This window comes from Lathamus discolor, chromosome W (genome assembly GCF_037157495.1).
Source record: "Lathamus discolor isolate bLatDis1 chromosome W, bLatDis1.hap1, whole genome shotgun sequence".
NCBI classification, from domain to species: domain Eukaryota; kingdom Metazoa; phylum Chordata; class Aves; order Psittaciformes; family Psittacidae; genus Lathamus; species Lathamus discolor.
In genome coordinates this window covers 1,689,578-1,704,197 of record NC_088908.1, presented here as the reverse complement: position 1 = coordinate 1,704,197, position 14,620 = coordinate 1,689,578, and the positions used below count along the sequence as shown (strand labels likewise).

The 14,620-nt window shown below is 43.4% G+C and overlaps 1 protein-coding gene across 5 annotated transcripts in view; it reads left to right on the top strand.

Annotated features, from left to right (window-relative positions):
• LOC136004334 (transcription factor RFX3-like) overlaps positions 1-14,620 on the top strand; it is a 141,719-nt gene that overhangs the window by 47,000 nt on the left and 80,099 nt on the right. For 4 of the 5 annotated variants that reach the window (XR_010608389.1, XM_065660760.1, XM_065660762.1 and 1 more), the window contains 2 exons: positions 7,171-7,426; positions 13,041-13,115. Coding sequence is in view for 4 of the 5 variants with exons in the window: in XM_065660760.1 (XP_065516832.1) it covers positions 7,171-7,426; positions 13,041-13,115 (331 nt within the window). In the remaining variant the exon portion in view is untranslated. The remainder of the gene's footprint in view (positions 1-7,170; positions 7,427-13,040; positions 13,116-14,620) is intronic. The other variant, XM_065660761.1, reaches the window with a different exon arrangement.

Here is a 14,620-nt window from a genome sequence, read left to right as displayed (position 1 = left end):
AATCATGAGATTTGGAAGCATGAATAAAACTTAAAACTTCTTGGAAAAGTTAGGAATCTAAGTAGAGTCTGCACTCCCTGTGAGATGGACAAAGTAATAATCTTTTCAGTTTTGTTAGTTGTAGCCTACTGAAGAGAGGGAGAAATGAACTGAAGAAATGAGGGCATTCTCTAGGATTTTCATCAATCCTTTGGGCTTCTAAGGCCTAACTCTTGGACTCCACCTCTTCAAGTGAGATTTGTCTTGCAGACTTAATTTGTACCATTTCCTCTGGCCAGGAATATTTTTATTGTCAACAATGATCTCATGCCTTTGTTCTCTTCCTCATCTTACTAATATCTATTTTTGTCTTTCCCCTTTTGGGGGAAATTCCCATGTTCTACCCCCCTGGTAGACACTTGTTGAACTGTTTCCCCTCAGTTTCCATCATTAGGCTCTCCTTAAGTACCCTCTATTAAATAGGACTGTTTATTAAGTTGCCTGATTCTAAGAAAGATATAACATCTGGTCTGGTAGCAGATGCTTGACTTAGCATCCATTGGAGGCATTCACTGTTGTCTCAGTTTAATAAAAACCATCAGGTACACCTAAGGAGATTTCTCCAATCCATCTTGCCTGTATACATTGCAATGTAAAAGATGGATTCTAGCTCTGAAAAGAAAGTGCTACTAGATGACCATACTGGTTCTGGACACATTCTCCTCTCCCCCACCCACCCCTTTTTAAAAAAAATACTTTCATTAGACTGCACTGCAGTCCCTCTAGATTAACTGGAGTAGGGCAGGCCTCAGACCCTCTATATTCCTGACTCCAAAAACCGAGGGGTCGACCTCGAGTGTCCCCTGGAGCTTTCTGCCAGAGGCTCCAGGTAGGACCATTCTCCCCGGCTGCAGTGGAGAGGACATTTTTCATATCTGGCCCGGTTTAAACTGGTCCAAGGGCTACTGCATGAACTGCCTCTTGTTTAATTTGTTCAAAGGCTTGTTGTTGCTCAGGACCCCATTTAAAATCATTCTTCTTCTAGGTCACATGATAGAGAGGGCTTACAATCAAACTGTAATTTGGGATGTGCATTCTCCAGAACCCCACACCACCTAAGAAAGCTTGTGTTTCTTTCTTATTAGTTGGTGGAGACATTGCTGTTATGTTGTTGATTACATCTGTGGGGATCTGACAACATCCATCTTGCCATTTTATCCCCCAAAACTGGATCTCCTGTGCAGATCCCTTGACCTCACTTTGTTTTATGGCCTTCAGAAGGATTTGGACTATTTTCTTCTGTCATGATTTAAGCCCAGCTGGCAACTATGTACAGCACAGCCACTTGCTTCCCCCCCACACAGTGGGATGGGGCAGAGAATCAGAAAAAGATAAACACCTTTAAGAGTTTAATAATTTAAATAAAGTAAAATATAATAATAAAAACCAATAATAATAAAAGGGAGAGAGAAATAATAACACCCCCCCCCAAAAAAAACCCACAGCAAAACAAAAAAATCCCCCCAGTGATGCACAATGCAATTGCTCACCACCTGCTGACAGTTGCCCAGCTCATATTTGAGCAGTGATTGGCCCCTTCTAGCTAACTCCCCCTAGTTTATATACTGAGCATGATGTGCTGAGGTATGGAATACCCCTTTGGCTAGTTTGGGTCAGGTGTCCTGTCTCTGCTCCCTCCCAGCTTCTTCTGAACCTCCTCACTGGCAGATCATGAGAGACTGAAAAGTCCTTGATCAGGATAAGTGATACTGAGCAACAACTAAAACATCAGTGTGTTATCAGCATTGTTCTCAGACTAAAGCCAAAATACAGCACTGCACCAGATACTAGGAAGAAAATTGACTCTATCCCAGTCGACACCAGGACACTTCCCTTTCTCAAAAACTTCTGCTACTGCTGTATTGCCTCACACAATGTCACAAATGTATTGCAGGAGAACTAGTTGTGAAAGCAGTGTGTGTGTTTAGCCTTTTTCTTTATGGAATGTCACACATCTCCAAGGCAGATATATCAAAAACGCATCGGTACTCTTTTGGGTCTTTGAAATACCTTCTCCTGAGATAGTCTATGCCAAGGATGCACAGAGCCTCTGGACCAGTCACAATAGGGTGCTTTTCCCACACATTCCCAGTCAGGCTGATTTCAGCCTCCAGCAAAGTCAGCTGTTGGGATACCCTTGTCACTCCAGAAATACAAATAGGTTCTGCCCCTTCATACCTTGATGGCATTAGGGTACACTGTGCACCTGTGTCTACTAGAGCCTTATACTCCTGTGGGTCTGATGTGCCAGGCCATCTGGCCCACATAGTCCATTAAACCCGATTGTCTCTCTTCCACCTGGCTGGACGTAGGGCCCCTCTAGTCCTGATCATAGGATTCTTCATTTAATTCTTGTAGAAGTTTTTTTCCATAGGATCAGGTGTAAGGTCACCCCTTCCACTCTGTCTGGGAAACTGCCCACTAGAGAGTGGAGCAACAACTTTCCTGGAAGAACCCCCAGTTGTGGTTGGTTTTCCTTGCAATTCACATACCCATCCCTCTAGGGTCAAGGTAGATTTTCTATCCCACTTCCTGATGTCCTCTCTGTAGTTTTGCAGGAAAAATCACAGGGTGGCCCATGGTGTATACCCACTATATTATCTCTCTTGAGCAAAGGAACGGTTACTCCTAATAGTTGAGATACTAGTCTGTACAAGTGGGGAGAATGACCTATCTTCTTTTTGTTGCCAGTTTCTCCACAGGTGAGATGAGGGCAGAACAGACTTTTTTTGTATTGCTAGAGTTGGCCAGTCAAATCATCCACCTTTTGTCCCTCTCCCTCTTTCCAGGCCATTATTACTATTGAGTTGGCATACAATGATGGTGTACTCCATACAAATTTCTGCCACATGGGTTGCATGCACATGATTTCATCTGGATCTTTGGATAACTGCTTGTTGTCCAGGTCATCATAAATTACCTCTAGCATGGCTAATTCCCTCAGGTACCAGATACATCTCTCCATTGTGGTCCATTTGCCTGGGTTACATATAACATCTTCGTTGAAGGGATACCTTTCCTTCATGCCTGACAGGAGTCACCTTGAAAGGCTGAGGACTTGTGCCCCTTCTCCGATCAGTTTCTCTATGCCCCCTTCCCTAGAAAGGGATCCCATCTTTTTTTGCTTCCTTACCCTGTAATCGCAGGGTACTGGCACCATTATCCCAACATTGGAGCAGCCATGTGACAATACATTTTCCTGGACGACAGCTGAAATCTTTTAGCATATCCTGCAGATCATTCAGGAACAGGGATTGAGTGGCTAGCATCTCGTTTATGAGTTCTTCCTCTTTTCCTCCTGTTCTTGTGGTGGCCCTGCTTCAGTGTAGTCTGCCTTCTTCACATCTTCCTCCTGCTCCCTCTTAGCAGAATCTTCTTCATCCCTTACTAAATGAGCTGACTTCTGCTTCCAGTACTTCTTCTTGTGTATAGGTCTGACTGATACAAGCAGAGGTTGGTTCTCTGGTTCAGCTGCAGTGCTTGTTGCTGGGGTTTGAGTAGCCGCAGTGCCTGTCGCTGGGGTTGGAGTAGCCACAGTGCCTGTCATTTTGTCATCAGATCCAGAAACCTTTTCTTCCCCTTGAGGGTACTGGATAGTGTTGAACAGGGCTCTATGCATAGGCCAGGCCCCAGCACGTTGCAGTGATTTGTGCTTCTCTGGTATTGCTGGGACAATATGCTTCTTCCAATTATTTTACTAGTCTGGATTCTGCACTTGTTCAGGGGTGAAGTTCCAAAACATTGGAGATGCCTACTGGACTAGGTACTTGCCTGTACTATCCCAGACATCCTGCCGCTCATAACTATCCATTGTCAGGAAGATCTCTTGGTGGTATTTTAAATAGTTGATTAACCATAAACAAGACCTGAAACATTCAGAAGACATTGCAATAGGACCTTCCTGAGGATATTCAGAGTTCTCAAGAGCTATTCTAATTAGCTTAGAGAAAAGGAAGATGAAAGAAGCTATCTCCCCCATGGAATGGTTCTCAGAGGAGAAAAGGTTAAAGATGTAATGATTAAGATTTTCCAATAGATGGCTCCTGAAGAACAGAGATGATGGCAATGCTGAGAACAAATCACAGATTGGTCTCACAACCAATAATTTTATCATACTAAAAGCCAGTGTTACACAATATGGTAAAGCAATAGAATCATAGAATCATAGAATAGTTAGGGTTGGAAAGGACCTCAAGATCATCTAGTTCCAACCCCCCTGCCATGGGCAGGGACACCTCACACTAAGCCATCTCACCCAAGGCTTCGTCCAACCTGGCCTTGACCACTGCCAGTGATGGAGCATTCACAACCTCCCTGGGCAACCTATTCCAGTGCCTCACCACCCTAACAGGAAAGAACTTCCTCCTTATATCCAATCTAAACTTCCCCTGTTTAAGTTTTAACCCATTACCCCTTGTCCTATCACTACAGTCCCCAGTCCATCCCCAGCATCCCTATAGGCCCTCTTCAGGTACTGGAAGGCTGCTATGAGGTCTCCACGCAGCCTTCTCTTCTCCAGGCTGAACAGCCCCAACTTTCTCAGCCTATCTTCATATGGGAGGTGCTCCAGTCCCCTGATTATCCTCGTGGCCCTCCTCTGGACTTGTTCCAACAGTTCCATGTCCTTTTTATGTTGAGGACACCAGAACTGCACACAATACTCCAGGTGAGGTCTCACAAGAGCAGAGTAGAGGGGCAGGATCACCTCCTTCAACCTGCTGGTCATGCTCCTTTTGATGCAGCCCAGGATACGGTTGGCTTTCTGGGCTGCGAGCGCACACTGCTGGCTCATGTTCATTTTCTCATCAACCAGCACCCCCAAGTCCTTCTCTGCAGGGCCACTCTGAATCTCTTCTTTGCCCAACCTGTAGCTCTCTGCCTGGGATTGCTCCAACCCAGGTTTAGGACCTTGCACTTGTCATGGTTAAACTTCATGAGGTTGGCATCAGCCCACCTCACAAGCATGTCAAGGTCCCTCTTGATGGCATCCCTTCCCTCCAGCATATCAGCCGAACCACACAGCTTGGTGTCATGGGCAAACTTGCTGAGGGCGCACTCAATCCCACTGTCCATGTCACTAAAAAAGATGTTCAGGTCCCAACACCGATCCCTGAGGGGCACCACTTTTTACTGGTCTCCAGCCGGACATTGAGCCATTGACCACAACTCTTTGTGTGCGGCCATCCAGCCAGTTCTTTATCCACTGAGTGGTGCACCTATCAAAATGATGTCTCTCCAAATTAGAGACAAGGATGTCGTGTGGGACAGTGTTGAATGCTTTGCACAAGTCAAGGTAGATGACGTCAACTGCTCTACCCCAGTCCATCAATTCTGTAGCCCCATCATAGAAGGCCACCAAATTGGTTAGGCAGGATTTCCCCTTAGTGAAGCCATGCTGGCTGTCACCAAGCACCTTCTTGTTTTTCACGTGCCTTAGCATGCCTTCCAGGAGAATGTGCACCAAGATTTTGCCATGCACAGAAGTGAGACTGACTGGTCTGTAATTCCCTGGGTCTTCCGTTTTCCCCGTCTTGAAAATGGGGGTTATATTTCCCTTTTTCCAGTTGTCGGGAACTTCACCTGACTGCCATGATTTTTCAAATATGATGGCTAGTGGCTTAGCAACTTCATTTGCCAGCTCCTTCAGGACCCGCGGATGGATTCCATCAGGTCCCATGGACTTGTGCACGTTCAGATTTTGAAGATGGTCTCGAACCAGATCCTCTCCTACAGTGGGCCCAAGGTCTTCATTCTCACAGTCTCTGCGTCTAACTTCTAAGACTTGGATGGTGCAGTCAGAGCCTTTGCCAGTGAAGACCGAGGCAAAGAAGTCATTCAGAAACTCAGCCTTCTCCAAATCCTGTGTAGCCAGTTCTCCTGAGAGCTTCCTCAGGGGGCCTGTGTTGTCCCTAATCTGTTTTTTATTTGCTACGTACCTGTAGAATCCCTAACTTTAATCCAACTCACAGAGGTAATAAACAGCGCCACAGGGAGTATATGCAGCAATGTGTTACATAACACAATTCTGAGAACAAGTAAAATAACATTGCGAACAGCAACTATTAAATCAGTACAGTGAATGCTTATAAGAATTTTTTTTTAACATGCTGTCATGATTTAAACCCAGCCAACAACTAAGTACTGCACAGCTGCTTGCTCAGTTCCCCAGACCCCCCCACATGCCAGAGGTGGGATGAGGAAGAGAATTGGAAGAATGTAAAACCCACCAGTGAGATTATAAGTTTAATAATTGAAATCAAGTAAAATATGACAATAGAAAAAATACCAACAATAAAAATAGTGGTAATAATAATAGGGAACAACAACAAAAAAGAGAGAAATGAGAATTCAGAAAACAAGCACAAGTGATGCACAATCCACCTGCTCACCACCCTCCGACTGATACTCAGCCTGCTCCAAGCAGCAATCGGTCCCTTCGGGCTAACTTGGTTTATTTATTGATCATGAAACTTTGTGGTATGGAATATACTTTTGGCCAGTTTAGGTCAGCTGTCCTGGCTGTGCCCCCTCCCAGCTTCTTGTGCCCCTCCATCCTTCTCACTGTCAGAGCATGAGAAACTGAAAAGTCCTTGATTAGGGTAAGTAAGTGCTATTTCGCAACAACTAAAACATCAGTGTGTTATCAACATTATTCTCAGCATAAAAATAAAACACAGCACTGCACCAGCTACTATGAAGAAAATTAACTCTCTCCCAACTGAAACTGGGACCACAGTATGCAAAATAAATGGCATCTAAATAAAGATACAGCTTTGACTGTAGGATTTTAAAAGTTGTAACTGTTTTAGAAATTCCTGTATAATTTCTTAATACATGAATGTCATCTTCCTCTCATGTCTTCAATTCTTGTCATACTTTTCTCTACCCCTCTTCAGATGGGAATCAAAACACTTTCTGTGACTTTTAATGAATGCTTATTTTAACAGTCAGTCCAAGTTAATTACTCAGTACTTTAACATATGAAAAGTTATTTTGTGTGGAGGCAGGGTTTATTTGCCAGTCCTATTAAGATTGGTTATTGCAACCATATGCTTTTTCTACAATGATGTTTCCCTCACTTAAACAATCCACATAAATAACTACTACTTCTTTTGTTTTCTCTTCCTGAAGTCGAACAACTTACCCTTACACGGAAACCCAGATGTATAGCCAAAACACTGGGGGAAATTACTTCGATACTCAAGGAAGCTCTGCACAGGCAACTACAGTGGTCTCCTCTCATAGTATGGTGGGCACCGGAGGGATTCAGATGGGTGTTGCAGGAGGACAGTTCATTAGCAGTTCAGGAGGGACCTATCTTATTGGCAATTCAGTGGAAAATTCTGGTCATTCAGTGACTCATACAACGCGGGCTTCCCCAGCTACAGTAAGTACTTCAGAACTATGTTAAATTTTTGGAGATGGTTTCTTAGTCACTATGATGTTCCTGTGTGCTGGCGTATTTCTGTAGCGAAAAGCATATTATGTTGGCAGAATCAGTATTATATAGCTTTGTCTTGCAAATATATACATTTAGCTTAACTTTCTGTATGTGAAAAGTATTAAGTGAGTGCCATCGTGGTTTAACCCCAGCAGGAAGCTAAGCACCCTGAAGCTGCTTGCTCACCCCCCTCCCCCCCCAAGTGGGATGGGGGACAGAACTGTTGTAACAGTTGTAAAAGTGAGAAAACTCATGGGTTGAGAGAAAAACAGTATAATAATATAAATGACTTCTTCCTCATGTTCAGGTGGAACTTCTCGTGTTGTAGTTTATGCCTGTTGCCTCTTGTCTTATCGCATGGCACCACCAAGAAAAGTCTGGCACCATCCTCTTTACACCCTCCCTCAGATATACATACACATTGATCAGATCCCCCCTGAGCCTTCCTCTCTCTAGGATGAACAGGCCTAGCTCATTCAGCCTTTCCTTATATGAGAGATGCTCCAGACCCTTAATCATTCTAGTAGCTCCAGGAGCTTCTTGTCTCTCTCATACTGAGGAGCCCAGAACTGGACGTGGTATTCCAGGTGAGGCATCATTTGGGCTGAGTAGAGAGGGAGGAATACCTCCCAAAACTGATGGAAATGTTCTTCCTAATATAGCTCAGGATACCAGTGACCTTCTTGGCAACAAGGGCACATGGCTGGCTCATGGTGAGACATTGATTCTTTAAATCAATGGACAACTTGTCCACCAGGACCCCCAGGTCCTTCTCCACAGAGCTACTGTTCAGCAGGTGAGCCCCCAGCCTGTACTGGTGCATCGTGTTATTCCTCCACAGATGCAGGATCCTGCACTTGCCTTTGCTGAATTTCAAAAGGTTTGTCTCTACCCATCTCTTCAGCCTGTCTAGATCCTTCTGACTGACAGCACAGCACTCTGGGGTATCAGCCACTCCTCCCAGTTTTATATCTTCAGCAAACTTGCTGAAGAGGCACTTTAGCCCTTCATCTAAGTTGCTGATGAACAAATTAAGCAATACTGGACTCAGTATTGACCCTTGGAAGACACTGCTAGTTACCAGTCTCCAACTAGACTCTGTACCACTGATCACGACCCTCTGAGACCTGCAATTCAGCCAGTTCTTAATCCACCTCACCATCTACTCATTCAGCCTGCATTTCCTGAGCTTGCCTATGATAATGTCATAGAGGCAGTGTCAAAAGCCTTGGTTAAGACCAGGTAGACAACATCAACTGATCATCCTTCATCTATCCAGCCAGTTATCCCATCATAGAAGGCAATCAGGTTGGTTAAGCATGATTTCCCTTTGGTGAATCCATGATGACTACTCCTGATCACCTTCTCGTCTTCCACATGCTTAAAGATGGCCTCCAGTATAAGACATTACAGTAAGGATGACTGACCTGTAGTTCCCAGGGTCCTCCTCCTTGTCCTTTTTGAAGACTGGCTGACATTTGGATTTAATCCAGATCTGGATTTAAACATTATTTTTGCAATATCAAAGTATATTTTCTTAAATACCAATCAGATACTTGTATGCTTTAAAAAAAAAATGCTTATATTTCTAACATTAGACAGTTGTAAGAAAGACTTCCTTTTTCATTGGGAACTACTGAGTAAAGCACTATTTTATTAGCTTATAAAAAAGGGAAAACAAATTGTGTTTCCGGACTAATTGAAATATAGTCTGGATTATTTTCCAGTTTTGTGCTGTATACTGAGTGAACTCATTTTATTAGTGTAGTTTAGCAGCATAAACTTTGGATAATACTATAATAATTAAAGAAGGATATGGAAGACTTATTTTTAAACAGTCTACAGTGGGAATATGTGGTTTAAAATGTACAGATGTTTTTTCACTGCTTTTGTGGTTTGCTTGGATTTTTTTTATTCCATTTTATGTGGCTAATTATGTGCCTTTTACTGTACATCCTATTGTCTCTCACTTTCAGTGTTTTTGCTATTCTAGCTCTGCAGCTAAACTACAGTTAGACTGCAATTTTATTTTTAATGCTGTCATAGAATTAATCAAAAGATGTATTAATATGGAGGGAAACAATGGGAATGGGTATGGTTATCAACACATTTGTAATAGGAGTAATACTATTGTATAAATAGTGGTATATAATATTTTTTCTTTTAAAAGTATTATTCTAAACCCATCTGTGTGTTTTTTTTGTTTGTGTGTTTTATTTTGGGTTGGTTTTTTTTAAGGATGGATCTTGCTGTCTGTGTAGACCTTCAATTTTCATTTGCTTTGAGAGCTCTGGATATTCAAAGAATGCTCTGACAGGCTGTAGGGGTGATATCCTGTCCAATGAAAACTACTGAATCCTCTTTAGAAAAGACAGGCCTGGCAGGCGGGGAGGGGGAGTTGCCCTTTATGTTAGGGATAGGCTGGAGAGTATGGAACTCTGTCTGGGGGCAGGTGAGCAGTTTACAGAGAGTTTGTGGGTCAGGGTTAAAGAGAAAACAGCCGTGGGGGACATTACTGTGGGGATCTGTTACAAGCCACCTGATCAAGGAGAACCTGTGGATGAAGTACTCTACAGACAGATAGGAAAAGCCTCACGCTCTCAGGCCCTTGTTCTCATGGGGGATTTCAACCACCCTGACATCTGTTGGAACGATGGCACTGCACGGCACAAGCAATCCAGGAGGTTCCTCGATTGTGTGGAAGACAACTTCCTTCTGCAAGTAATAGAGGAGCCGACAAGGAGAGGTGCCATGCTTGACCTTGTGCTCACCAACAGGGAAGGGCTTGTTGAGAATGTGGTACTCCAGGGCAGCCTTGGATGCAGCGATCATGAGATGGTAGAATTTGAGATCCCCCAGGACAGTGAGAAGAGCGTGTAGCAAGCTCACTGCCCTGGACTTCAAAAGAGCAGACTTTGGCCTCTTCAGGAGCCGCTTAGTTATATCCATGGGATATAGCCCTGGAGGGCAGGGGGGCCCAAGACTCTTGGTTGATATTCAAGGATCACCTGCTACAAGCTCAGGAGTGCTGCATCCCAACTAGAAGGAAGTGCGGCAGAAGGGCCAGGAGACCTCCCTGGATAAATAAGGAGCTGCTGAGGAAAATTCAAAGGAAAAAAGAGGCTTATAAAAAATGGAAGCAAGGACAGGCGGCCTGGGTAGAGTACAGGGATGTTGTCCGGGAAGCTAGGGACCAGGTTAGGAAGGCTAAGGCCCAGTTAGAATTAAACCAAGCCAGGGATGTTAAGGATAATAGGAAGGGATTCTACAGGTACGTAGCAAACAAAAAACAGACTAGGGACAAAATAGGCGCCCTGAGGAAGCTTTCGGGAGAACTGTCTACGCAGGGTTTGGAGAAGGCTGAGGTTCTGAATGACTTCTTCGCCTCGGTCTTCACTGGCAAAGGCTCTGACTGCACCACCCAGGTCTTACAAGGTAGATGCAGGGACTGTGAGAATGAAGACCTTGGGCCCACTGTAGGAGAGGATCTGGTTCGAGACCATCTTCAAAATCTGAACGTGCACAAGTCCGTGGGACCTGATGAAATCCATCCGCGGGTCCTGAAGGAACTGGCAAATGAAGCTGCTAAGCCACTGGCCATCATATTTGAAAAATCATGGCAGTCAGGTGAAGTTCCCGACAACTGGAAAAAGGGAAATATAACCCCCATTTTCAAGAAGGGGAAAATGGAAAACCCAGGGAATTACAGACCAGTCAGTCTCACCTCTGTGCCTGGCAAAATCTTGGTGCACATTCTCCTGGAAGGCATGCTAAGGCACGTGAAAAACAAGAAGGTGCTTGGTGACAGCCAGCATGGCTTCACTAAGGGGAAATCCTGCCTAACCAATTTGGTGGCCTTCTATGATGGTGCTACGGAACTGATGGACAAGGGTAAAGCAGTTGAAGTCATCTACCTGGACTTGTGCAAAGCGTTTGACACTGTCCCACACGACATCCTTCTCTCTAAATTGGAGAGATATCAATTTGATGGATGGACCACTCGGTGGATAAAGAATTGGCTGGATGGCTGCACACAAAAAGTTGTGGCCAATGGCTCAATATCCGGCTGGAGACCAGTAACAAGTGGTGTCCCTCAGGGACCAGTGTTGGGACCGGTCTTGTTTAACATCTTTGTTGCTGACATGGACAGTGGGATTGAGTGCGCCTTCCGCAAGTTTGCCGATGACACCAAGCTGTGTGGTTCGGCTGATATGCTGGAGGGAAGGGATGCCATCAAGAGGGACCTTGACATGCTTGTGAGGTGGGCTGATGCCAACCTCATGAAGTTTAACCATGACAAGTGCAAGGTCCTAAACCTGGGTCGGAGCAATCCCAGGCACGGCTACAGATTGGGCAAAGAAGAGATTCAGAGTAGCCCTGCGAAGAAGGACTTGGGGGTGCTGGTTGATGAGAAAATGAACATGAGCCGGCAGTGTGAGCTCGCAGCCCAGAAAGCCAACCGTATCCTGGGCTGCATCAAAAGGAGCGTGACCAGCTGGTCGAAAGAGGTGATCCTGCCCCTCTACTCTGCTCTTGTGAGACCTCACCTGGAGTATTGTGTGCAGTTCTGGTGTCCTCAACATAAAAAGGACATGGAACTGCTGGAACAAGTCCAGAGGAGGGCCACGAGGATGATCAGGGGACTGGAGCACCTCCCATATGAAGATAGGCTGAGAAAGTTGGGGCTTTTCAGCCTGGAGAAGAGAAGGCTGCGTGGAGACCTCATAGCAGCCTTCCAGTACCTGAAGAGGGCCTATAGGGATGCTGGGGAGGGTCTCTTCGTCAGGGACTGTTGTGACAGGACAAGGGGTAATGGGTTAAAACTTAAACAGGGGAAGTTTAGATTGGATATAAGGAGGAAATTCTTTCCTGTTAGGGTGGTGAGGCACTGGAATCAGTTGCCCAGGGAGGTTGTGAGTGCTCCATCCCTGGCGGTGTTCAAGGCCAGGTTGGATGAAGCCTTGTGTGGGATGGTTTAGTGTGAGGTGTCCCTGCCCATGGCAGGGGGGTTGGAACTAGATGATCTTGAGGTCCTTTCCAAACCTAACTATTCTGTGATTCTATGATTCTATGATTCTATGATTCTACTGAATGATTGAGATTTTACTCCCTGGTTACAGAGACCAGAAATTTTTATTCTAATTTATATTCTCTGAAGAGTGTGCACAGGTTTTTCTCAAATACTTTGAAGAAGAAGCATTGAGACCTTTCTTAGGATATTATTCTTTTTTTTTTCTTCTATTAAGAATGATTATTCAGTAATTGTTACTGTTTACAATGTAGCTTACTGGTAAATCCACTTCTCTTATTTCATGAGCAGGGCGGAAGTTAAATTGGACTTTGGAAGTGGAATCCTGTAGTATATATGCAATCAAAATGCCTCCCTGACTTCACTGGTGAGGTTTGCCCTTATGGGGACTTCAGGATGAGGCCTTTAAGCAGAAAATATACTTTAGCTATGACTGAACTAGATATTTCTGTAGATTTTAAGGCAATCTATAATTTTTCTGATCATCCTTTTTTACTGTCTTAAGTCATTTTTAATGACATCTATTATCAGATTGAAATGGCGATTGAGACACTACAAAAGTCTGATGGTCTTTCTACTCACAGAAGCTCTCTTCTCAACAGTCATGTAAGTTGTCTCTTTCATGAAAGCTTGTTGTGCATACTTAGCCTGCCTGTAAATGTTTGTTTTAATTTAGTGCTACTTTTTGCTTTTAATCTTTCCATTTTTGTTGCTTGCAATCTACATCTTTTGTCACTATTTTATGTCATGTTATCATGAATATTGTAGAATACATTTCCAGGTTCTGTAGTATGTTACCACAGCTTAACATATGTGCCTGCTCTGCAGATTTCAATGTAAACCCATTAAATATAACATTTAGGTAAAGGAGAAAGGCTCAAAGTTTAATCTTCAGTTTATTTTTAAGCAGTGCTAGTTTTTCTTGAAATGTTATATAAACAACATGGTTTTTTCTTTGGTTTCTATAAATAGTTTTGTATTTTTTAATGCTGCTAAATTTCTATACCTATTGCATCCTTTTTGATTCTCAGCCTTACTAAACAACATAAGCTTCCTTTTTTCAGATTCTTGTATTCTTTTACCACAGAAATGTAAATATTGATTGTGATATGAATGTATAAGTATATTTTGATTTGTTGACACACACTTCCCACCCCTCCAAGAATGTGGTAATATGGAAGCAAAAGACAAAATTTTTCTCAGTTTATCATCATGGTAGAAAAAGACAGCAGAAACCAGTACAATTTCTTGGAAGAAAATTTATTTTTCTTAGAAAATGAGAAAATTAGATGAATTCTTTAAAATATGAAGAAATTCATTCTGGATGTTTTTAAAATAATTGTTTGGATGTTAAAACAACCTAGAAATATGCTAAAATATTTATATCATCATAATTAAATGGTTGATAATTTTTTTTTGCAAAATGCCAAAAAAAAAGTTTTAAAATTTAGATATACAAAGAATTGATGTCTGCCTTGAATCTGACAAGGAAGTCCAAAACCTTCACACTGAAACCAATAAGAATTAAAGGACAAGCTTTCCTGCATCAGAAAACTGTATTCCCCTATTTCCTGTGTAATAATCTAGTTAAAAGACAATGGAACAGGTCCTCCTGGAAATTAAGTCAAAAAATAAGAGAGACAGGGAGGTGATTAGAGACAGCCTATATGGCTTCAGCAAGGGCAAATCATGCCTGACTAATCATAGTGGCCTTCTATGATGGAGGGACTGCATTGGTGGACAAGGGAAGATAGTGGTATGGAGTTGGTCAGAGGAGGGTCACAAAAAATGATCAGAGGGCTAGAAAGAGGAAAGGCTGGGAGAGGTGAGGTGGTTCAGCCTGGAGAAGGCTCCAGGGAAACCTTGTTGTGGCCCTTCAATACTTAAACTAAGAAAGATGGAGAGAGAATTTTTACTAGGGCCTGTAGTGACAAGATGTCATGGTTTAAGGCCAGATGGTAATTCAGAACCAAACAGCCACTCGCTCACTCCCCTACTTCTTCCCCCCCACACTCCCAGAGTGATGGGGAGGAGAATCAAAAGAATGTAAATCCCATGGGTTGAGATAAGAACAGTCCAGTAACTAAGGTATAATACAAAACTACTACTAC